We start from the raw sequence: 26,882 nt of genomic DNA, 5'->3' as shown, positions 1-26,882 counted from the left end.
TTTTATCATCATGTGATTTCTTTTGGATTGATGGAAAGCATGCCATTTTCCCATTTACTAACTGAGGGACCTTGGGTCAGTTTTTATAACTTACCCATGTGGGAACAGCTGACAAGTTTTGAGTGAATCAGCTCTTTAGTTGTATTTGTATCTAAAATTATGTGAATCAGATAGTACATTATATGACTTTATAGTTATAGTAAAATATTTAAACTCTTAACTTTTTTAGACAGAGTATAAAACAATTGGAGAGAACACTATTGTTTTTAGGCACCACCAGCAGTTGTCTAGATGAAATTCCTATGAATAAAATTTGGCTGGAAAGCAGCCTCTAGAAATGATTTGTAAGAAGAAAAAGAAGATTACTCTGGAAAGCTGTGATTATCACTGATGTCAGATCCAATTTGGCCACTAGAGAGTTCATTGTGACCTTTCTTGCTGTCTTAATAAACTTCTTGTCAGATTTTCATCATAATAATTATAGAAGTCAAAAATTGCAATGCCAACTCCCGGTCTCACTTTTGCTGTGTCCATATAACTTAGCACATTAAGATTTACTCAACTCCTTGGTGTTCTTTCTTTCTCCTATATTTTAACCCCCAAAAGATCTTTTTATTCATTTGATCTGAGATGCTTACTATCCTTTTATTTCAGGACTGAAATTTTCTGAGTAAAATACATCCATCTTTTTTGGCCACACCATGACTAAGTTTTTGTTTTGTTTTGTTTTGCTTTCAAGATATGAAATGCTTTCACACTTGCAGTTTTTTTTTAATTGTGAAAATACTGTACAGAGGGGTTACAATTACATGAGCAAGGTAATGAGTGCATATCTTATCAAGGATTGTTGTCTCCTCCTGTTTCCCCTTCCCATCCCTTCCCATCTTCTCCCTTCCCACCCCCACAACCCGCACCAAAGTTGTAAAGTTTGTTTTTCGACATAATGTCTTGTACATCTCATTGTTGCAAAGGATCCAATTGTATCCCTATTTAAACAATTTTTTCCTTCCCCTCCACAAATTATACCAACATCAAATACAGTGAAAACAGGGGTTATACCGTGGGGGAGCAACAAAGAAATATCCTATAAATATGTTAAAAACAATAGCAAGCAAGAAAAAAAAATTCAAGTCCTTATCTTGGGATTCCTTTCGCCTAAAATCAACTTATCTGTTTCTGCTTGTCTACTTATCTCACACACTTGCAATTTATGTTATGCAATTAGTGTTAGAAATATAAATATTTTAGAATTTTTTAAACTGATGATAGTGATCTCTCAGTTTTTCAAGAAGGTAGGTACTTTTTCCACTGTCTTGGCATGAAGTTTGCTCATTCTTGAATGAGTAGCTCTTGAGATTTAATTTTCCAACTGGAATTCTAACCATGTGAAAGGCCAAGAGTATCTGCAAATGCTCAATAGCTCTGGGGAGTGGTTTTCTTAACAGCCAGGGTGTCTGTGTCTGATAGAAATGGTCCCAAGGTTCTCTTGGGAGCCTTCTGGAACTTGATATTTTTAAAAATAAGCTTTGAGGTACAAGGTATTTGGTAGACACCATGAAGTAGAATGGAAGAAGTTTTTTCATTACTTTTTAAAATTCTATTCAGATTTGATTTCATTGATGCAATGAAGTCAAACTTCTAGTGATAATTTCATCATATTACTCACTAAACTCTCTGCATGAATCTTGTTCCAAGTAACACTTTTTATTCCCTAATAACTGGTAGATAGTAGGTTTCTCTCCTTCCTTCCTTCCTTCCTTCCTTCCTTCCTTCCTTCCTTCCTTCCTTCCTTCCTTCCTTCCTTCCTTCCTTCCTTCCTTCCTTCCTTCCTTCCTTCCTCCTTTCCTCCTTCCTTCAGTCCTTCCTTCCCCTCTCTTTTTCTTGTTTGCTTTTTGTAAATGAGAAGACTGAGTTTCTTTAGTGTTGAATGCCTTATGCAAGGTCAACCAGAAGGTCAGTAGAAAAGCTAGAAATAGAATTGAGGTCTTGTGACTAGATACGTGTTACATCCTGAAATTAATATGTTAATTAAACTGCCTTATGGTGTGTGTGGTTACCATTCAAGTCTAGATTTGGCTTAGGCAAATCCTTTGATCTTCCTCTGCACCTCCACCAACTCCCATATGTTCTAGTATAGACACATTTTATGTAGAAAGCAATTGTAACAGCCAAGTGTGTGTGTGATGGGAAGATAATTTATACCTAGAACTCTAGATTAGTACATCAAGGAAGCATTTTAAAGCCCGAGTTAGAAAAATAATCAATCATCCTAAATTATAAAATAAATACAATATAAACCTCATATTCTTTTGTAAAAAGCATAAAAGGTTCAGAGGCCAGATGTTCATATATTGACTTTGGACAAGACATGTTACACGCCTCTGTCATATTGACAGTGCTTTGCCAATTATGTTTTCAATTACTTTTGCATACTTCATACTTGCTACATTTGCAAGGAATGTTGTAGGCCATGAAGTAACTTCAGAAGTAGAGAAGTGAGAATTTTATGTTACGTTTTAAGATTCAACCCCTTTTGAAAAGTGTTCAATATAATGAAATGGAATTCCCCATCCATATAAGAGAATAGTTTGTGTTACAACCATCTTCTTCATATGATTAATTCATTGTGTTGGTCTTCCTAAAAATGATTTTATAGAAGAAATAAAATACAGATCACCTTATCACTCTTGTTTTCAGGAACATTTAATCAGGTACAAATGCAATTCAGGTCTGCTCAGCAGACACTGTGCTTCGGGGCTTTGTGTCCCTTGGCCTGCCCAGCATCCTGTGAGGCCTCCACTCTAGCATGCTGTTTTCCTTTTTGCACTCCTGAGTTTCATTTAACACCAATCTTCTGTAGAGGAAGCTCCCATGGTGAGCTGTGTGGCCTCTGTGTTCTTTTTCTAAATGCTGTTGTTTTTCTCATTTCAACCTTGGCTGTGGATATAGCCCAAAGCTATAAGATCTAAGGTCTTTCTCTGCACATTTCTCTGTATTGTGTCTTAATTTAGAATCAAAAGGCATGCCTTAATGTAATTCACTTGTCACTTGACAAGTTGATAATTAACTACTATTCTGCAACATCAATTTTTTCCGCTAGGTTTGTGTGTGTGTGTGTGTGTGTGTGTGTGTGTGTGTGTGTGATCGTATTGAGGCTTGAGCTCAGGGTTTGAGTACTGAGCTTTTTTGAGCTTTTTTTCTCAAGGCTAGCACTCTACCATTTGATCCACAGCTCTACTTCTGGATGTTTGGTGAGTAATTGGAGATAAGAGTCTCATGGTCTTTCCTACGTAGGACAGATTTGAATTACGATCTTCAGATATCATCATCCTGAGTAGCTAGTATTACAGGTGTGAACCACTGGTGCCTGACATTACTACTTTCATATTTATTCCTTCTTAGCATTGTGGATGTATATCTTAGGCTCCTTGACTTTTCAAAGTTAGCTTTAAAAATATTTAAAAAAATTTCTTCACTATATAGTTTCAGAATTTTTCATTTTTGCTTAGTTTTCAATTAGATAGTAATACTTGTAGAGGAAGGATCTAGAAATGAAACGTTAATTCTTAAAACTGTTGTAGGCAGAACTTAATTTCTTATAGCCAGAAAAGTCAAAGGACAGTGGATCAAAGATGGATAGGGTTTAATTTTTTTCACTTAGCAAGAAAGATTGGTCCATAGCTTATATAGCAACTTCATCGTATCCTTAGAAACCAATTTCTTTCTTGCTTTCTGTTATATGTGTTCTAGTGTACACCCTCTCTCTTTATATGGAAAGATAAGTGCAAGACTCCAGTTGCCCTCTGCAGTCTTGGCACAGAATATGTGAAATTGTGGGCAACCTGGCATCATATTCTTTGTTCTTCTCTGATACCAGAGAAAAGGAAATTCAGGCCTGGAGCTCAGAACATGCCCAACTCACCGGCATCAGGATTCTTTAGGGAGAAAGAGTAGAGGGAAAGGTGGCTCTGAGGGCCACCAGCATCTCCACTACAACCGCCTTAGGTATGACAGGCACTGGTGAACACTTGTGCTAGGATCTTATTGTGATGGCCAAAAGAAAATCTGGCACCAAATGAATGTACCCAATTGCCTTTGGAATGGTGCCAGAGAGCTAGATATTCAAGTGGAGAGAAGAATAATGGAAGTCCCCAGATGGTAGTGGCCTAGGTTTTATGATGGATTTGCTGGATTCACTAGTGGTTGTGAAATGATATGGGTGTGGTTCTTGCTGTTTATCCAGAGATCCCATTCTTGATATAAACTTTCATTTTTCTTCTCTTTCCATTTTTATCAAACTAACTTATGTAACTTATGACCAAGTTGGTCTGTCACTTAGAGGACAGAGTTCATGATTATCATGAGCTTTGAAGAATCGTGCCTTAGTAGAGATTGTGTGTGTTAGTGGCTTGGAGACTCTGAGTTTGGGTGTCACTTCGTTTTTATCCTGTGGTGTATTTCCAACCCTGTGCATTCTTTCTTTTGCAGTACAACGTTTGAATTTATGACCTAGGCAGCAGGAACCCTACCACTTGAGCCAGGCTTCAAGCATGTTTGCTTGAGTTATTTTTCAGATAGGGATTCAATTTTCTGCTTTAGCTGCCCTTGAACCACTATCCTTCTACCTCACATGTAGGTAAAACTGTGCCCAGCTTTTTTGCTAAGATGGGGGTACTGCTAACTGTGAATATCTAACTGAGTAACTAGAATTACCCATGAAAGCCCCTGTGTCCAGCTCCTGGATTCAGTTTTTGAACTTTTCTCAATGCCAGTTTCTTTGTCTGCATGACAATGATCCATCCTCATACAATCACTGTGAGCATCAACTAAAATAAATACTTAAGATATTTGACTCATAGTGGAAATACACAATTGTGAATTCCTTGCCTTTATCTGTGAAATAGTTTGTTTTGGATAAGTTTTTTTTTTAATTATAATGGTTTGGTTGATTGTTAGGACAAGGTCTCACTCTGTAGCCTAGACTGGCCTTGAATTCATGATCTTTCTTCCTCAACCTTCTAAGTAGTTATGCATATCAATGAGCTTAAGCTTTGAAATAATATATTTTAGGTATTTTACAAGCAATTTAAAATCTCTCTATGACTAAGAATTTGCGATCTTAGTCAACTGCTCTGCTAAAGTAGTTACTCTAAAATTTTCTTCTAGCAGATGAATCCAATGAAATTCAACAAAAGTATGGTTGTCATTTATATAATATCACACGTCTGGGGAGAAGAATGATATACTTTTCATTCAGATACTTTTCCTTACTACTCTCTTTCTCTTATTTTAAGGGGAAACTCTTAATTTAAGTTTTAAAATGTTAATTTAATAGTTACATGCTGATAACCTTTCTTTTTTCTTTCTTACTTACTTTTTTTTTTTTTAAGATCTGGGAACAAGGGACTTAAATACAACAAGATAGGAGTTAGATTACTTATTCTTCCTTCCAGTATCCTAGGGCAGATTAGTTAGGGAGTTTCAGGTTGTATACTTGGAAGAGTTAAGTTTAACCTGGCATGATGATATTGTTTCATTAGACAAAGATGATACTAGAAGGCTGGCTGGATGACAATGGTGCCTTTCTCATCACAGAACCCAAGTGATAATCACAGAAGAGGAATAGAGTTAGTAGACACCAAGTGAGCATTTCTATTCTGCAAAGACTAAATTGAAAATGATCTCAAATTGTAAACTTGTTGGGAATCAACATGACTCCACAAGTTAAAATGTCTGTATGGTAACCTTATGTGACAAATCAAAACAGTAAAAAATATTATATAAAGTTACCTTCAGGCTTTTGTATATATAGTATATATGAAATATTAATGAATTTGGGATTAAGACTTGGATCCCAACCCTAGGATAACTTATTATATATGAGCAGATACTCTCAAGTCTTTAAAAAATATTTCCAAATCTGAATCACTTCTAGACTGTAGTATTTCAGATGGGAGATCTTCAACCCGTAATCCCCATTAGTTATATAAATGTAATTTGTTTTTTTTTAAAGGGACAAACATTGAACTCTTTAGATACAGACTGATTATAAGCATTTCCTTCTCAACATTTGTCTCTGTGGCTTTTGCTTCATTTTCCGCTGAGTTTTATCCATTAAGGAGAAAACTACCCACTTGGCCCTCTTCATTATTATTATTATTATTTATCTGTCATGGGCCTTGAAATCAGGGCCTGGGTGCCGTTTCCTAAGCTCTCATTGCTCAAGATTAGTGCTTTGCCACAGCTCCACTTCTAGTTTTTGAGTGGCTAATTAGAGATAGAGTCTTACAGGACTTTCCTTACTGGGCTGGCTTTGTACCACGAACCTCAGATCTCAGCCTCCCGAGTTACTAGGATTACAGGCATGAGCCACTGGTGCCCAGCTTACCTTTATCCAGCTCCAACTTGCTGTGACTTAGACCAGTCAGTGCCTCCACACAGACCAGTCAAAATCAAATCAGCTACAATCTGTTGAGCACTGATTGTACGTTCTCTTTAATCCTCCTAAGAACGCTACAAGGTTGGTGGCCAAACCTATTTTGGATAAGGAAAATTGGCTTGGACCAGTAAAAGTTTCTTCCCCAGAGCTCTTGCTAATAAATGACAGAGGTAGGGCAGAAATCCAGAACTTTCCCTCCCTGCACAGGAGGCTGCTGCTCAGGACTGCCTGGGCACATACACTGCATGACCCTCCTCCACAGTGAGGAAGGCTGTGATCCTCTCTCTGCTTACCTGTATTCTACTCCTGAGACAATTCTCACTCTTCTGCCAATCTGCCTTTAACACGTGTGCCCTCTTAGTTTCCTTGCTATGACCTCATTCTCATCTGAAGGACATAGTGACATAACTCACATGTCACAGTGTGTTACACTGCAGTGCTCTTTTGTGACTTAGTCATACATTTCTTATTTTGCTTTCAAAATTTAAGAATTATAAAGGATTACACGAAGTATTATTGTTGTCTTTTCCTTTTCCATTTTACTGTATGAGTAACCTAAGGCTTGTCACTGGTGATCTGGTCATCTAGTGGTCACTAATCTGACTTCAGAGCAGATTCCAGACTCCCAGGCCTCTGCAGATACCTGGAGTAAACCTCCAGGCACTGAGGCTCATGGTATTTTGTAAAGTACAATGCATGGTCCATGCTTGGCAGTGAAGGGAGATTAAAAATAGCTGGCTGATGAACAGTCTCAGACTTTTGCTCCGGGCAGTCTGCAGGGCTGACTCTGTTGGCTATGCCCCAAGCCCACTGAGCCAAATCTTAAAAATAATCTCTTTTTGGCAGAAGAAGGAACAAGACCTTTCGGTAATTTCAGATACTAAATCCTGAGAAAGGATAAAGATTGCCACCACTGTAAGGCATTAAAATACTTGTTCTCAAGACAGCTCCAAAAGGAAAACTTTAAAAATGGAGTTGGCAAAACCAGCATTGTCAGAAGGTGATTATTACCTCCTCACCAGACATGTATATTTACATATATATGCTCAGTTCTATTTGAGAAAATATCAGGAATATTATTTTACAGTTTTTGACAGCAAATTATTTTTGGTAACTAGGTCAATATTTGAGGAGAAAAGTTGATCTCATCTTCCTAAATCTCAGGAAAAACATGGAGCTTGAGAGCTGGGATGTATCTCAGTGGCAAAGCACTTCCCTAGCAAGTGCAACGTCCTGGGTTCAATCCCCAGTTCCAAAAAAGAAAAGACAAAAAATTAAAGAAAGAAAAAACAACAGTTAAAGAACCAAACAAAACATGGAGCTTGAGTCTCAGGAAAGATTCCTAATGACATGATACACATATATACATGTATGCCTGTGTATATACATGTATATAGAGTGAAATCTATGTGTGTGTATATAGAGAAAAGGAAATATGTGTATGCATATATGTATATCAATAGAGGGGGCATATGCATGTGTACATGTGGATTTGTATTTGTATATATAAAGGGATATGTAGGTGGTGTGTATGTGTGTGTGTATATATAGAGAGAGAAAGGGAAGATGGAGGGTGTATATATATACATATATGTATACATACATATATATATATAGACTTTCACATATCCTTATTAAAGCTTCTATAGAAACAATTTATCTTAAAAACTCAACTGGTTAAGAACTAAAAAACTCAACTTCAATTACAAGCTTATTATATCAAGCAAAAACTCCACAGTGTCAATACTTTTATAGTTGTTAACTTTAAAAATACAGTATTTTATCTCTTTTTTCAATAGCAAAATAAAGACTCCCTCTGCTGGCTACTTCAGTATTTACTTTTATTTGTTGCAAGATGCTAAGGAAAAGTGAAAAACAAAAACAAAACCAAAGAATGCTCACTCCTCCCCCCAGCAACCAAAAGCTTGGAGCTTTGAGACCTGTATATCTATTTATACTCTTACTTTAACTGTCTCATGCTTTTACAAGATGTCACATGGAAGCTGAAGCTTAAATCCAGGTTGGAGCGGATTAGCAAAGTAGAAAGAACATGACCATGTAGGTAGGTTCCTTGGCTGTCTGTGCTAGGGACCAGCTGGAGGTCCCATGACAACATAGACCATCTCCAACCTCCCTAGTAAAACAAGAGCATTTCAGTGGATATTCTGTAAGAACCTATCTAACTTTTAGCATTTTATGATTTTAACAGTATTGATCGTATTTCCTTTTTACTGTAATATGCTCTGTGTACTTTTTTTTCTTGTATTAACATAAAATAAATATTTAGGGAAATAATTTAACCACAGGTAAAATTACAGAATGGATGTATTGTTCCTAGTCCTGTTTGAGCATGGGGATATTAGGATTATAAGTTTATCAAATAGTATTCCCCAAAGAGTCCCAGAAAGATAGGGCACAGCATCTTTTATTGATTTCATGGTATATTTCCTATGCTTTCAATTAAACTATAATGGACTGTTGACGGTAAGTAACATCATAATTTCAGAGAATGTGTAATAAGAAATGTGTTCTTAAAAAATCAATGAAAACAAGTAGTTCCTAAAAGTGCTTCTGTTGATAGCACATGGCTTAATAATTGCAAGGAAGTCTGATATATCTTGGGCTATTATGAATAGCATTTTTCTTTCTTTCTTTCTTTCTTTCTTTTTTTGCCAGTCATGGTGCCTGAACTCTGGGCCTGGGCACTGTCCCTCAGCTCTTCAGCTCAAGGCTAGTGCTCTACCACTTGAGACACAGCACCATTTCCAGCTTTTTCTGCTTATGTGGTGCTGAGGAATCGAACCCAGGGCCTCATGCATACAAGGCAAGCACTCTACCACTGAGCCACCTTCCCAGCCCCTGAATAGCATTTTTCTTCTTCATGGTCCTCTTCATGCTTTTGAAATTTGTTCTCTACCCCTCCCCACTTGGCTTTCCTTGCTGAGTGAATCAGTTTGTAACTTTTTTGCTTCCAGATTGCATTCTTAGAAGAATAAGTGATTATTTAAAAATCTGAAATGAGATACAGGAGTGCAACATGAGCACGGCCAGTGGGCTCTTGGATTCTCTGCTTTAGATACAAATATACATGAGAACTTGGGAAGGATTTTTCATTTCAAAGATGAATTAGTCAGAGTTGGCATCTTTGCCAGAATTTCATGAGATGTAAAACACTGATGCTTCAGAGAACCCTCCTTTGATGAAGTCACGGGATTTGTGATATAAGCCTCTCTGTTATTCATAATAGATTTAGAGCCTAAAGATCTCTCTCTTTCTCTCTTTCTCTCTTTTTTTCTCTCTCTCTCTATAGTTAGGATAATTGTTAACTTTGTTTTTAACATTTTCTTGCTTGCGTAATGAAATTGGACCATTTTCTTTTGCCTCTTTTCTGTTGTATAACAGACCAAACTGAAAGAGTATCCAATTTATCTCTGTAAAATTGAACCCCACTTGAGCCAGGGCTTTTCTTTCTTACCCAGTAGAGGAAATAAAACCACATGGAGGAGATTTCTCTAGATCTTGGGCCTAAGATGAGAAAGGCAAAAAAGCTAAGGACTACTGTGAGAGGGGAAGTTGAGTAGAGGGGCTTGGGAGACAGTGTGAGCCTCGTCTTGCTTTTACATTGGCTTCCATCTCTTGGTTGGAAGCCGAGACATGGCGTAATTCTGTAACACCACTCACCCCCTCACTGTCAAGTGTGGCAGGGCTCGATTCCTTTTTATGCCAAGTAAAGGGCACCTCCAGTACTGGGGCTGTGCTGGGCCTTGGAAGCCTGATGCTGGATGGGCAACTAATTAGTGAACCATCAATAATCATTAAATTTTGAATTCATATTCATACAGAACTCCTACAGCTTCTCCCTAGCTCCTTAGCCATTCAGGACCTGTTATTCGGAATCACTTCATCTTTCACTCTTGAAATGTAACAAGACAAAAGTGAACACTGGGGCAGCATTTTCACACACATGGTGTAGGAATGATCCACCTGTGACCCTATGAATGAGGTTTAGGGAATGGCAGGAAGATCCTGGGTCATTGGGAACTCAGACCTGCTTAGACCTCAAGCTGCCTGCCCCTGCTGCCACTAAGTGAGAGAACAAAAAAAAGCCTCACTCTGGTGAATATATTTCAGAGAAGATATTCTGTTATTTGTAACTGAACCCTTTCCTAGAGAATTAAGTCACCACGAAACTATCTTTATTCCCTTACCATTTTGTACTCATATTCATGTAAAACTTGTTATTTTAAAGCTTAATTCTATATTGCCAACTGTTTTCAAAAGATACCCTGTAATTTGAGTGTCTTGCATGGAATCCTGAGTGCGTTTTCCTGACAGCAGCCAGGGATCAGGCCTCAGGCCTCCTGGGCCGGGTCTCCCTCCCGCGGGTCCTGGGCAGCTGCATCTACCCTTCACAAAACAGCTCCACGGCAGTCATGTGCACTAGGTCTTGAAATCAGGGCCTGGATTCTGTCCTTAGCTTTTTCACTCAAGTCTGGCACTCTACCACTTAAGCCACAGTTCTGCTTCCCCACCTGAGCTGCTTTCTATGTCCTGCCATTTGGCTTTTGCTCATTTCTTCCTTGATGCCTTGGTTTATAGTATTGGCCACTCAGATGTCTTTCTTCTTTCCTTCTCTCCCCTTTCCCCCCTCCTCCACCCTTTCCCTTTTCCCTGTTTCCCCTTTCTCCCTTCTTGTTTCTCTCTTTCCCTCCTCTCTTTTCCTTTCCCAATCTCTTCCTTTTGTTTTCTTCCTCTTTTCTTCTCACCTTTCTCCTCCCCCATCTCCTTTCACCCTTTTCCTCTCTTTTCTCCTTTTTTCTTTTTCCCTCTTTCCCTCTCTTTTTCTTCTTCCCCTCTCCCTCTTCTTCTTCTTCTCTTTTTTGTAGTACTGGGGTTAGAACTCTGGGCACTATGCCTTTCAGTTGGCATTTTCTCTTTAGGTTAGCACTGGACCACTTGAACCAGGCCCCAGTTCTGACTTTTTGCTGGTTAATTTGTCTTTGCTGACTTTTTTTTTTGGTCCAACATGGGGCTTGAACTATGGACCTGGGCACTGTCCCTGAGCTCTTCAGCTCAAGGCAAGTGCTCTACCACTTGAGACACAGTGCCACTTCTGGTTTTCTGGTAGTTAATTGGAGATAAGAGTCTTAGGGACTTTCCTGCCAGAGCTGGCTTTGAACCATGATCCTCAGATCTCAGCCTCCTGAGTAGCTAAGATTACAGATGTGAACTACTGGTTCCTGGCCCTGGCTGGCTTTTTGAACCTCAATTCTCAGATCTCATCCTCCTGAGTAGCTAGGATTATAGGCATGAGCCATAGGTACCCAGCTTATCCTTTCTTTTCTAATAGGAAAGGGACATATAATTCAACTTTGCTCAGCTCACCAATTTGATGAAAACTAGCTTAGGTTTTTCTCTTTTATTCATACATATTATTTCTTCTCTAGTATTTTTCCACTTCTACAAATGTTTGTGTGTCACTTTTTTGGAATCCCTAACTGACTGCCTCACAAAGGATGATAGCAGGATGCTATCCTTCATTCCTGTAAGAGTATTGTTGTTTGTCTAGTGTGTGCACCATGCTGGGCTAACCACTGGAATAGAATGGGAAGCAGACATTGCTATAATATCTGAGGTTGTCAGCCTTCTGAGTAGCAAGGGCAGCTGGCAAGGATTACATGTATATGTGTGTGTGTACTTAACACACGGAGCTTGAACTAAACTGGGAGAGTCTTTGTAAGCTTCCTCACTGAATAATGGTGTATCTAACATCCGAGGGAAGAGAAAAGGTAGGGGGTAGGGAAACTGTGTTTTAGCCAGAAATAGCAGCTTGTGCAAAGGTCCTGTCTCAGGAAGAAGCATGGTTTTGTCAAGCAACAGCAAAACAAATAAATAAATTGTAGTTGAAATTTGAATGAGGAATTGATTGTAGGGAATAAAGTTGAGAACAAAGCTGGACCTGGTTATGTCAGCTAATTACTGAAATTATTGATACTGGTGACAATTATCAGTTATGAATTAATGTAAGTAATTGAATATGTATGGTTCATGCTCAAGTAAAAGGGGTTGTTGACTATCTCCATTGAAGGAGAAAATTGCAGACATTTTTGGCTACTTGATTTCTCTAAATATTGCTTTACTCTTAGTAAATCTTTAACACCCAGAAAATAATAATACAGGAGGGTAATAAGAAGGCAACATATTTTCTTGGTTTTAAAACACAATATTTAAAGATGGTTAGGGCGTTGGGAATAAGTAATAAGGGATACATTACTTCTCATCCCCTTCAAGGGAACACACTGGCTTGTTTAATTCAGAATATCTAAGAATGTCTCCTCTTATCTCAGACACTGCATTCCTTGCTTAGAAGAATGTAAAAGTCCAGGGCCACTCTGACCTTGTTATAAAAATATTTCACATGATTTACATACAGTGCCTATCTTTACAAATAATAATCCTTCAAATCTTGAAACATAGAAGATGCTTTATAATCTCACTTGAGTTGTATAATAAGCTTAAAGAAATAAGCTACAAGTTGGGGCCTACTTCAGAGACAATTCCTGTAGGCTTAGTTTCTTCATTTTAATATCTTATTAATTATATGTTAACAGATATAAGTAATAGATGTCATAAGTTAAATTTATGAAATTTTGTGTCTCCTTAAGAATGATATACTTTTCACCAGGGTAAGGTCATATTTAATATGATCATATTTAAATATGATTTTAAAATAATTTTAAACTGTGTACTATTTAAATTTAACTTAAATTTAAATATATTTTCCTGAAGCCGAACTTTGACATAGAAAATAGTCAGGGATACTTGGGATAGCTGTTCCTCCTACTTTTGCTCTTATAGTTCTCTTCATTCGCTTTATCCAGTGGATTCTTATTTATTTGTCGTCAGTCTGTGTTCACTCTTACTTACTAAATGGCAGCCCCTCTCCTCTGTCCTCTTCTCCCAGGAAACCAAGGGCATTCGTTACTTTCCAGGTCTAAGCCCCCATCTGCTCAGAGGTCTGCTCAAATGAGTAGTTGACAACCTTGAGTTTATTTCAAGCATTCTAAAATAACTCCAGATTGGAAAAGGAACTAGCTGAGCCTTGTGGAGTGTTCCTTGGGCTGAGCAGGGCAGAGAAGGAAGGCTCACTGCTTACTCTTGTCTTTTCTTTAAGACTTTCCAAACAATCTGAACTAAGTCTCAGTGTTTTAGTTGACTGTTGCACAGAAATTAACCTGGGGAGTAAGGTAATACATATTGTATTTTCTTTTTATTTTTTTGGGGGTCCGGTCGTGGGGCCTAAACTCTGGGCCTGGGCGCTGTCCCTCAGCTCTTTTAGCTCAAGGCTAGCGCTCTCCACTTGAGCCACAGTGCCACTTCCGGCTTTTTTCTTTTTGCTTATGTGGTGCTGGGGAATTGAACCCAGGGCCTCCTGCATGCAAGGCAAGTACTCTACCACTGAGCCACCTCCCCAGCCCTGTATTTTCTTTTTTAAAATTTTGTTTATTATTTGACATGACCTATGGCTTATATTTTAAATATTTTATTTTTTAGGACTCAAAGCTGTAGAGTTATCAAGCTTGTTTCCTGAAAATTACTTTCTCTCTCTCTCTCTGTTCTCTTTTGCCCCCTTCCTTCCTTCCTTCCCTTTCTTTCTTTCTTTTTTTCTTTCTTTCTTTCTTTCTTTCTTTCTTTCTTTCCTTCCTTCCTTCCTTCCTTCCTTCCTTCCTTCCTTCCTTCCTTCCTTCCTTCCTTCCTTCCTTTCTTTCTTTCTTTCTTTCTTTCTTTCTTTCTTTCTTTCTTTCTTTCTTTCTTTCTTTCTTTCTTTCATGTCGGTCATGGGGCTTGAACTCTGGGTCTGGGCGCTATCCCTCAGCTCTTCAGCTCAAGGCTAGCACTCTACCACTGCAGCCACTGCTCCACTTCCAGTTTTCTGTTGGTTTATTGGAGATAAGAGTGTCACAGACTTTCTTGCCCGGGCTGGCTTTGAACTGTGATCCTCAGATCTCAGCCTGCTGAGTAGCTTGGATTACAGGTGTGAGCCACCGGTGCCTGGCTTGCTCTTCTATTTTAAAAATTGTTGTAGTTTTTGTTTTGTTTTTGTTTTGGCAGAGTGGACCTGTGGTTCAAGTAGTAGAGTGTTAGCCTAGAGTAAAAGAAGCTCAGGAACAGTGCCCAGGCCCTGAGTTCAAACTCTAGAAATGATGTGTACATGCATGCATACCCATACCTACACACCCATTGTACATCACCTTGACAACAAATAAAATAAATCTCTGCTTAGTGTTTGTAGAGGGCAGAGAAGGAAATGATGGGGAGGGGCACATGTCTTAGGTTTATGAACAAGTCTTCACTTCACATTCCATTGTATTCCTGAGGGCACTACCATGGCTAGCAGATGTTCACTGCTATATGCCGCATGGTTCCAGAGCAGGTTTTGAAGCTGTGAAGTAGTCCACAGGCCAAGGTTGTCCGGTGTGTCAGAGTACAATGACACAGAAGGCCAGTGCATGCACTCTAGGCTTTCCTTGGGCTCATTCTCTATCTGTTTTTGCTGGCAGGATGCTATAAACATACTTTATCAGAGCCATGTTTCTTTGTTAGTCAGTTTTCAGTTCACTGAAGCAAAGTTCATTCTTTTCCTTTTGGGCACAGGAAGAATTTTCTTTGTCTTTGATGTATATTTGCAAATGACCTAGTAGATAAACTGCTCTGAACAATATTATTCTAATTCCTTTTTGTTTTTGTTACTCTTGTAAGCAAGAGTGGAATTGGGGCTACTGAACTGAAAATGCTTGATAGTTGATAGTGCTTTAGTAGAGTGATTATACTTCAAGTCTTTTTACCTGTGGGGAGGAAGAGGAAACAGGATGCTGATCTTTGCTCTAAAAATTCTTTAAAACAGCTCTGCTATATGATTTTTTTTTGGTCGATCGTGGGGCTTGAACTCTGGACGTGGATGTTGTGCCTGAGCTCTTCAGCTCAAGGCAAGCGCTGTATCACTTGAGGCACAACACCATTCCCTTTTTTTTGGTGGGTAATTGGAGATAAGAGACTCACAGACTTTCCTGCTCCAGCTGGCTTTGAACCGTGATCCTCAGATCTCAGCCTCCTGAATATTTAGGATTTCAGCCCTGAGCCTTTGGCACCTGGTTGCCACATGGTTTTTACACTATCATAAATGTCTTTCATGGATGTGTAACACTAGTAGCCACATAACATTTGTGATGAGTTGATTTTTCTTTTCTTTTTTCTTGTCTTTTGTTTTTTGTAAATGGAAAGAAAGGTTAAGGTAGAACTATTCTTAGCAGGAGGCATTTTCAACTATCCTGGAGAGTTCAGGCTTAGAATGACCTTTCTTTTTTCATACACATGAAGAAATGATTATAAATACATATGAAAAATTATTCAGTGGTGGTAGTCTATTGATGGTGTCACCCATTCCCATAATTACTGAATATTTTCAGAGATAGCAGAGATATATATCATGCCATATATATCTAGACATCATTTCACTATTTATTGATGAATATGTATTTTGGACAAATATCAGCATTGAGTAAGAATTTTTAAAAAGGACTTGAAATAGAGTTCAAATGAAAGCATGAAGTCTATCTCGCAGTGTATATTATTTATGTTAAAAGTGAATACCTGCACTTATTTCATACCCTTTCTTTTTTCTTTCTCTCTCTCTTTCTTTCTTTCTTTCCTTTCTTTCTCTCTTTCTTTCTTTTGTTCTTTCTTTCTTTCTTTCCTCTCTCTCTCTTTCTCTTTCTCTGTCTCTTTCTCTCTTTCTTTTTTTTTTGGTCATGAGGTTTGAAATCTGGGCCTTGGCACTGTCCCTCAGCTGTTCAGCTCAAGGCAAGCACTCTACCACTTGAGCCACAGTGCCAATTTTAGTTTTCTGGTCATTTATTCGAGATAAGAGTCTCATGGACTTTCCTGCCTGGGCTGGCTTTGAATGGTGAATCTCAAATCTCAGCTTCCTGAGTACCTAGGATTACAAGCATGAGCCACCGGCTCCCAGCTTCCATACATTTTCTGTAGACCTACCTCTCTCAATTCTTTGATGATTTCTTTCTTTCAGATTTACAGCATTGAGCACAATTGCAGTATTTCTTAGTGAAAATTTTCATCTTTCTCTATTTGCTCAGGCTCAGAATGACTCTAGCATATGTCTCCCTCTCTCCCTCCCTCCCTCCCTACCTCTCCCTCCTTCCCTCCCTCCCTTCCTCCCTCCCTCCCTCCCTCCCTTCCTTCCTTCCTCCCTCCCTCCCTCCTTCCCTTCCTTCCTTCCTTCCTTCCTTCCCTCCTTCCTTCCTTCTTTCCTCTTTCCCTTCCTCTCTTCCCTTCTACCCCTCTCCCCTCTCTCCCTTTTTCCTCCTCTCCTCTCCTCTCCTCTTCCTTACTTGTACTGGAGCTTGAACTCATGGCCTGGGTGCTATTCCTTATCCTTTTCAGCTCAAGGTTAGCACTCTACCACTTGAGCCACAGCTCCACTTCTAGCATTTTGTTTTCTTAGCAAAAAGACAGATCATGCAAAATAAAGAAGATAATTTTTGTGACCCAAGGGATGAGATTTTGTTGTAAGAAAATACTCGGGGGGATATTGAAGTGCAGGGAGCCTTCCCAGCAGTTATTGTCATTCTCCAGCCACTCTGTTTTTCAGGCATGGAATGTGCAACAAGGACCAGCATCAGTGTGCCATCATTAATCCCCCTGGAGGAGCAGTCCCAGAGTTCAGTCCTCCTGACCTCTCAGGTGGACAAGCAGCCAGCAGTGCACTGGTCCAGTTGTAAGCATAGTAGCATGGACATAGAGAAGAAACACCCTTTCACATAGCAATAGCAATAGCAATACTGAGGGCAAAGCATTGTGAACAGTAATCTACTCAGTGCCAACACATCTGTTCACCAAAAATAAACGAGTTCAAGAGAAAATTCAGAGACAATCATAACTGGTTTTTGGACAAGTTCAAAATATAGTCTATGGCTCCATGGAAATACCTCAGTAAAACCCCCTGTACTATAATGCATGTTACTAAAAGAATGGTAAAGAGAAAAAAGAAAGGAGGAAAAGTATCTACAAAAATACAATAGCAGGTATGATTGTCTCTGAATTTTCTCTTTAACTCACTTATTTTTGGTGAACAGATGTTGTTCACGATGATGCAGAGATTTTTTAGGAGTCTTGGGGACTGTGTGTTGGCACTGGGGAGGCTGGAAAGTTTGAAGGCTGGAGATGGAAGGGCAACTATCCATATGCCAATAGTCCACCACCCAGAACTCCATGTGAGGACCATGACTATTTACAAGAGAATAAAGAAGCACCTAGGCAATCTTTGCTTATTTGAAGTGGAGTAATCTTTTCATAAAGGTTAATGTTATTTTATTCTCTAGTACATAAATATATCAACAATATTGGATTACTTAGAAGATTTAAACATGGAATGGAAAGTTTAAAATGTTGAGTGGTATGTAGCTTTCTAATGCACAAGAATGGTGGGAAATGATTTTGAAGAGGCATTATATTCCTTTTACTGGAGATACTGAAAAGAAGAGCATAGAAGTTGCTAGGCAAAGTAACTTTGACAGATAATCAAGTAACAGATATGTAGTATTTGATCAAAGTATAAGAAAATTAAATGCTTAGAATATTGTACAGAGAATTTATAGTCAACTTTTCTACTTGACAGTAGAAAAGCAGTCTAATTAAAAAATAAGCAAAGACTCAGAATGTACAATTCTCCACAGAAGATATAGAAATGGACAACAGATCCATAATAAGGTGGCAAATACCACTAATCATCAGAGAAACAAAAATCATATTCTTTATGAAATCACCTCACATCTATTAGGGCATTTGTTCTCAAAGACATAAGAAATGACAGAAGTATTAGTGAGGCTGTAGAGAAAAGGAAGCCTTTATACTATGGGGTGGTGTGCTGATTAGTACTCATTTACAGGAAATGGTTTTAAGCACTTAAAAACAGAATCAGCAACCTCCCTTCAGTATATAAGCCCCAAAGAAATGGACTCACCACCTCTCAAAGATAACTATAGTCTAGTGCTCAATGCAGCATTATTACCAATAGACATGATATTAAAATAACCTAAATGTCCCATTAGTGAATGAAAAAAAACCACAAACAAACACTGTGTCTGTCCGTGTCTCTGTGTGTGTGATGTTCCATTGCAATGCAATGTAGTTATTATTTAAAAGAAGTCTGCAGTTCAACAAAATGAATATCAGGCAGCTGAAACATGTTTTTTGAATGTTAGTAGAGGAAGGGAATGAGTGGAAAAGGGAAGGGTGGGTGAATGTAGTCCTAATACTTAAGGTACATATGTGAAAAGGGAAGTTAGTAACTTCATATGACTGGGGAAGAAGGGTTGGATGAGGAGACAAGGATTGAAGAGTGATGCAGATCAAGATACCCTGTACACCTGAATGGAAATGTTAAATTGTGACTCCCTTGTACATCCATTTGTACATTAAAGAAAGATTTTTAAAAAGGTCAGAAGCTAGCTGCCAGTAGCTCATGCCTGTAATCCTAGTCACTCAAAAGGCTGACATCTGAGGATCTAGGTTCAAATCCAGCCCATGCATTAAAGTTCATAAGATTAATCTTCCATTACCAAAAAGCCAGAAGTGTAGGTATAGTTCAAGTGGTGAGGCAATAGCCTTCAGTAAAACAGCTCAGTTCAACCCCAAAGACCAGAACACACACACACACACACACACCTGCCAATCTGCCATTTGGCACATGTCTAAACTTAGAGGACATTATTAAAAGTGAAAAATTCAAAAAAAGAATTGCAAACATTGCATAATCTCACTTATTTCTGTACCTTTGTAAAAGTAAAAACATCAAATATACAGATGTGGTGAACAGGTTAGAGTAAATGAGTTGAGCAATATAGATGAGAGGACTAGGTCAATATCTTCAGACTAGCATGTGTTGGATAGACAGGTACAGGCACTGTATTGTGTTGAGTATTTTTGCTAAATGATTTCAGCAAAAGTATGAATTTAGCTGTTCTTACCATACACAAAATATGAGTAACAATGGGAGATATGCCAGTTTGCATCACCACAGTAACCATTTCTTTAAAGCTGTTTTTCTTATGGATGGAGTTTGAACTTCTGGCCTTGTGCTAGGCAGGCATTCTACCTGATCCATGCCTCCAGTTCATTCTTGCTGCCCTGTGTAATTTTGAGTTAAGGTATTGCTCTCTGCCCAGGAACACATCCGGACAATGATTTGCCTATTTTAAGCTTCCTGTCATAGCTGGAGTGACAGGCGCTCAACCCCATCCCCATCTCCTTTCCATTGAGTTAAAGTCTCTGGATTTTTCTACTTATTCCAGCCAGCCAGCCTGGAACCATGATCCTTCTGATCTCAGTCTCCAACACAGCTGTGATGTTAGATACACACCACTACACTAAGTTATTGAATGAATTCTTTTTTAAAATATGTTTTTATTGTAAAGATACTGTACAGAAGGGTTACAGTTATATGAGTAAGGCAATGAATACATTTCCTATCGTGTATTGTTATCTCCTCCTTTGTATTTAACCTTCTATCCCTTCCCTCCCCACCTCCACAACTCCTCCCTCTCCTGCCAAGTTGTAAAGTTTGTTTTCAACATAGTGCTTTGTACTTCTCATTGTTACAATGGGTCAACCTGTACCCTTATTTAAGCAGTTTGTTATTATACATTTTTTCTGAAAAATTCTTTTTTCCCCTTAATATCCAAACTAGAGAACTTATTTCTAGTTTTGTTATTTTATAATACTGGGGATTGAGGTATATGAGGTAGGTACTCCATCACTTGAGTTTTGCCCGAGCACTTTTTGATTTTGTTATTTTTTTTATTGTGAAAATACTGTAGAGATGGGTTGCAGTTGCATGAGCAAGGTAATGAGTACATTTCTTATCAAGCATTGTTGCCTCCTCCTTTGTTTTTCCCCTACCATCCCTTCCCTCCCACCATCTCAACTACGCTCTCTGCCCCCAACTGAATTGTAAAGTTCATTTTTCGACATAGCATCTTGTACATCTCATTGTTGCAATGGGTCCACCTGTATACCTATTTAAACTATTTGTTTTTTCCCTTCCCCTCCCCAAATTATAGCAACGTCAGATGCAGTAAAAACAGGGGTTATACCGTGGGGGAGGGACAAACAAAGCAACAAAAAAATCACATGTTACATTATAAATATGTTAGAAACAGTAGCAACAAAGAAAAAACACTCATGTCTCTATCTTTGTTTTCATTTCGCTTATCATCATCTTATTTGATCTTTTCTGCTTGTCCCTGACATATACTAGTTATTGTAAATAAGGGAAACCATGAGAACTATGTTTCCTTGGGCCTGGCTTACTTCACTTAATATAATTTTTTCCAAGTCTTGCCATTTCCTAACAAATGGGGCAATGTCATTCTTTCTGATGGAAGCATAGAATTCCATTATATATAAATATATATACATACCATATTTTCTTGATCCATTCATCTACTAAGGGGCATCTGGGTTGGTTCCATATCTTAACTATTGTAAATAATGCTGCAATAAACATAGTTGTGTTGGTAGCTTTAGTGTGGTCTTGTTTGTAAACATTTGGGTAAATGCCCAAAAGTGGGATTGCTACATCATAGAGGAGCTCTTTTGAGGAACCTCCATACTGCTTTCCTAAGTGGTTGAACAAGTTTACACTCCCACCAACAATGCAGTAAGGTTCCCTTCTAGCCACATGCCCTCCAGCATCTGTTACTAGAGTTCTTGATTATAGCCATTCTAACTGGGGTGAGGTGGAATCTCAATGTTGTTTTGATGAGCACAGCTGAAATCAGGAAAGCAACTCAATTCGTAATAGCCCCACAACAAATAAAATACCTAAGAATTAACCAAAGAAGTGAAAGACCTCTATGATGAAAACTTTAAAAACCTGTAAAAGAAATCAAAGGAGAACTTAGAAAGTGGAAAAAAAAACCTCCCAGGCTCCTGATCAGAAGGATCAATATCATGAAAAGGCTATCTACAAATTCAATGCGATACCTATCAATATTCCAACCTCATTCAAGGAAATAGAAGAGGCAATCCAAAAATTCATAGGGAACAATAAAGACCACAAATAGCAAAAACGATCCTTAACAGAAAGAACAGTGCTGGAAGAATATCAATACCAAATTTCAAACTCTACTACAAAACCATAGTAATCAAAACAGCTTGGTACTGGCACAAGAACAGACTTCAGGACCAATGGAATAGAATTGAAAACCCAGAAATGAACCCACAGACCTGTAGCCATCTAATCTTTGATAGGGAGCTAAAAAAATAGAATGGAAGAAAGACAGCCTCTTCAGTAAATGGTACTGGCAAATTTTGTTAATCACCTGTAGAAAACTAAAGCTAGATCCTTATACATCACCCTGCACTACACTCAACTCCAAATGGATCAAAGACCTTGGAGTGTAAGCAGACACCTTCAGAAAGGATTAGGAGAAACTCTAGGCATCCTTGGCACAGGCCAAAATTTTCTTAATAGAGACCCAGAAACACAACAAATCAAAGAAAGGTTAGACAAATGGGCTTGCATGAAGCTGCAGAGCTTCTGCATGGCAAAGGACATAGCTAGCAAGATCAATACAAAGCTCACAGAGTGAGAGATCTTCACTATCCATACAACTGACAAGGGTCTCATATCTAAAATATACTTGGAACTCAAAAAATTAAATCCCCCGACAACAAATTCTCAAAGAAACACTGCCTGATAAAGACTTAAAAGTCTTTATCTGGGCTAAAGACTTAAAGAGAAACTTTTCTGAAGAGGAAATAGAGGCCAATAGACACATGAAGAAATGCTCAACTGCTCTAGCCATAAAAGAAATGCAAATCAAAAAGAGATCCCACCTCACCCCAGTTAGAATGGCAATAATCAAGAACTCTAATCACAACAGATACTGGAGGGGATGTGGCCAGAAAGGAATCCTACTGCATTGTTGGTAGGAGTGTAAACTTGTTCAACCACTTAGGAAAGTAGTATGGAGGTTCCTCAAAAGACTCCACATAGAGCTCCCCCGTGACCCAGCGATTCCACTTTTGGGCATTTACCTGAATGATCACAAACAAGATCATACTAAAACTACTAGCAAAACTATGTTTATTGCAGCATTATTTACCCATATGCCCCCAATAGAATGGATCAAGAGAATGTGATATATTTATATATATATTCCATTGTGTGTATGTGTGTGTACACACACACACACACACACACACACACACACACACACACAATGGTATGCTATGCCTCCATCAGAATGAATTCTTATGTGTATGTTCAAACTGGCCTCAAACTAGAATCCTCCTGATATCAGTCTCCCAGGTAGTAAAAATTCAGGTGTGAGCTACCAGCATCTGATTTAGCTCTTTTTATTTTGTTTGTTTCTCCTTTCATAGGTTATTAAGATATACAGTGAAGATGAAACTAGCCGGGCTTTGGAGGTTCCCAGTGACATAACTGCCCGAGATGTCTGCCAGCTCTTGATTCTGAAGAACCATTATGTTGATGACCACAGCTGGACCCTGTTTGAACACCTGCCTCATATAGGTGTAGGTAAGAATCCAGAATCATAGTTTCAAATTTCTTTTTCTAACAGAGATCATATGTCAAAGGCTTTCTTTACCTGCATAAAAACAGAGAAGATGGTATAACATGTTGAAAGTTGTCCTTTTTTCTCTCTTTTTATTTTTGGCTATCAGTGGTTGACAAAAGCCCAGAATGGAAAAAAGATAGGGTATACAGTGGGAAGAAAGGGATGGTAGGGGGAAAACAAAGGAAGAGGCAATAATGTTCAATAGGAAATGTACTCATTACCTTGCTCATGTAACTGTAACCCACCTGTACAGCATTTTTACAATAAAAATGCACAAAAATATATTATAAATTTACTGCCTTTCCTTATTAAAGTAATAATTTAGGGAAACTTTGGAACTAACATATAGTTATTATTCATGGAGAGATAAATTTCATAATTTTAGTAGTATAATGTAAACTTTAGGAGAAATTAAGGAAACAACATGTCTCGTGGACAGCTTCTTGAATTGACTAAAATGTGGGCAGCTACAGGTTAGTGTGCTTGTACTTTTCTTTATGAGAATGTACAACATACATTTTCTTGAAGAAATAAGTTAAATCCTTCACATTTCAATGCATAAGCATAATAAATAACCTTTTAAAATATTTAATTGGAAATACATCTCTCCATTGTGAACTATGGAGAATGCTTGACATATTTTTTTAATTAGAAAAAAGTCATTCCTATATTGGAGTCGATAGGGTCCGGCAACAGTTTTTTTCTCCAGTTTATACATTTGTAGATATTAATATGAAAAATTATGTTTCTGTGTTTAAGTAGATGAGAAAGGGAAGTGTTTGTAATGGAAAAGTCATTTCATTATTTGAACTCTGTACTAGTTTTATTTGGTTGCTGAAATAATTTATCACAAACTCTGTAGCTTAAAAATCACAGGAATTTATTTTATTATACTTGTGGAGGTCTGAAACTAGTATCAGTGTATTGAAACATAGGTGTCAATGGGGATATGTTTCATCCTTAACTCTTCCAGAATTCCTTGGCCTGTGGCTCTATCACTGTCAACTCTGTTTCTATGGTCAGATTACATACTTGTTTTCTTTCTTATAATAGTATTACCTAGGAACCTTCTAGTAATGGATAAACTCCTTTCAGAGATTCTCAATTTAGTCATATATCCAGTTTATTTTTTAATGTCTATAAAGACGACCTTCACAGTATCTTGGAATTAACATATTGGAATCACAAATTGCTTTTCATTATATGTTAAAAAGCCTTCAGTGACAAACCACCAAACTCATTTTAAATAACTAATCATTGACAGCTCAATTACTTCCATCAGTTGATTTAAGAATGTAAAAGAATTTCATTGATAGTCATTAAAGTCATTCCCTCACTTGCACTGCTGCTAATGTCTAAAACGGTCCCTTTGGAGGTTTTACACCCACAACCATTATTCCATAGTAAATTTTTATTTTGATATAAGTTTTGACTTCCTCTCTTGAAATGGAATGTTAAAAATTATCTTTAAGTAGTAGCACAAAGGAATTTCCATTTAACAAAGCAGTTAATGAATACAATGTATCTTGGTCTGTTTCACTCCTTTGAACATTCTCACCCACCTCTCCCACTCTTCTCTTACTTTTCTTAATTTTGTAATATATACATTGAATTTTTGACTTCGTTCTCTTCTCCTTATCATCATTCATCTACCCTTACCCCCTTGGCCCCACCCTGCCGTGTAAGTACCATTTCCTGGTGCTTATTTTATTGGGCTTTGATTTTGCCTTTCTAAAGAATTACACTATTTGAGTTCTCCCTTGAATCTACTATATTTCAGTTAATACATTTATATAGCCTTGCATAACTCCCAATGCATTTATCTATAGGTTCATAGGTTAATTCTAGCTTTCACATATAAGGAAAACCTGCAACTTTTGTTTGTCCTTTGGGCCTGACTTACTTCACTTAATATATATTTTTTCAAAGTCCCCCATTTCTTTACAAATGGGATGATATCATTCATTCTAATGAATGAGCAAAATTCCATTGTGTATATATACACCATTTTCTTGCTTCATTTGTCCATTGAGGGGAATCTGGGCTGATTTTATACCTTGGCTATGGTGAATAGTGCTGCACTGAACATGTTTGTACAGTAACCCGGTTTGGATAAATGCCCAGGAATGGAATTGCTGGGTCATGGGGTAGTTCTTTTTTTTTGTTTTGTTTTATAGATCAGGAGGCTTGAACTAATAGGGTAGTTCTATGTTTAATTTTTTAAAGGACCTCCATTCTGCTTTCCAGAGTGGTTGAACAAGTTCATATGTCCACCAGCAGTATAATATATGTGTCTCTTCTGAGCACAAATCGCTATCATCTGTTACTGTTTGTTTGGTTGATAATGGCCATTCTGACTGGAATGAAGTGGAATCTCAGTGTTGTTTTGATTTGTATTTTCTTTATGGCCAGAGATGTTGAGCATTTCTTCATGTAAAAAATGTTTCCAGAAATGTATTTGTAGGAGGACTCATTTTGTAAGCAGAGTGAGTTCGCCTCACCCCACCTGCGCTCCTGCAGTGTTAATGGTCCATTTGGTGACCACTGCCTTGGGACATGCCAGAACTTCAGGGACAGGACAAGGAAGCTCATGGGAAAGCCGAAGCATTGCTTTACAATCTCCACAGGGATTAGGGAGCTAAGCACCTTTCCATCTGGTGGTGTAAGGACTGCACTAATGGTGCTGTTAACAGCTGAGCATAGACAGTAGCATACCTTCCAGGATATATGAATTCTGAAGGTAAACTGTACTAGCCAGTGTGACTTCCTATCTCCTGGGACAGAAAAACTTCAACGTATGTTTTCTGCTGTGTCCTTTATGACTAATTTAATTTCCACTCATCATGATCTCTCCAAAGTGTGATGTTAATTCTCAATAGACACTTGCCATATTCCAAATCATTTCCTTTACTTATTCTGGCAGGAATATAGATCTTAATTAGTAAAATATTTAATACAGTCTTTTTTGCTCTTACATTTTTTTCTTTGGGGGGAGTTTAAAAAACATTTTAATTATAATCACTAGAATGTACTCTGACAAATATCTTTGAAGTTGAGTAATAAAAATCCACTCTGTAAATTAAATAGCAGTTTTCACTGAGATCCCTGCAAATTATTTATATTAAAGGATGAAATCTACAAGGCTTTTAATGTAAAAGCTTAAAATGGAACATTGAGAATTAATGTCAGTTACATGTGAACTTTAAATATCTAAGTCTTCAGTGATAATTCAAGTATATTTCTCCATTACAGTGTGTTCTAGAAACTGCTGATAGAAAAACCAAAAATGTAAGAATATTGTCTTAATCTCATCAACCTTGCATGAGACCAAAGTATATGAGAGGGAGCTTTGGTTCTGGCACTTTCTTTTGTTATTTTCTTTTTGTTTTTCACTCTAATTATATATTAAAACCAAGCAGCTCCATACTTGCATGTAGGATATTAAGAAATTCTGGTTCTTTTAAGTAACAATGTAACTACTGAGATGCCTATCCTTTCTCAGCATCAAATACAAGCAAATGTTTCTTGGAAATTTTCTTGTGGCATTCACTGTTGAGAAGTTTCTAAATATAGTATTTAGTATTCAGTCTTATAATGGTATTGCATCATTCTGTAAAGAACTAGATTGAACTGGTTTTTGTTCTCCCTTAAATATGCTACCTTAGCTGCAGAAATCCTCATTCAATTAAAAAGATGATTCTAGATACTTCCACTTCCAACACTTCTGTGAATGCTATTGATGACAAAAACCAAAGGACAAACTACAAAAACTTCGGGCT

General features: G+C 37.8%; 1 protein-coding gene across 1 annotated transcript in view; it reads left to right on the top strand.

Annotated features, from left to right (window-relative positions):
• Grb14 (growth factor receptor-bound protein 14) overlaps positions 1-26,882 on the top strand; it is an 83,026-nt gene that overhangs the window by 1,427 nt on the left and 54,717 nt on the right. Inside the window, exon 2 of the mRNA XM_013027857.1 lies at positions 22,907-23,063. Coding sequence (XP_012883311.1) covers positions 22,907-23,063 — 157 coding nt within the window. The remainder of the gene's footprint in view (positions 1-22,906; positions 23,064-26,882) is intronic.

The sequence above is a fragment of the Dipodomys ordii genome, unplaced genomic scaffold, assembly GCF_000151885.1.
Source record: "Dipodomys ordii isolate 6190 unplaced genomic scaffold, Dord_2.0 Scaffold5, whole genome shotgun sequence".
In the NCBI taxonomy this organism is placed as follows: Eukaryota; Metazoa; Chordata; class Mammalia; order Rodentia; family Heteromyidae; genus Dipodomys; species Dipodomys ordii.
Note: the sequence above shows the minus strand (reverse complement) of the source record. Positions and strands in the feature narration are given on the sequence as shown.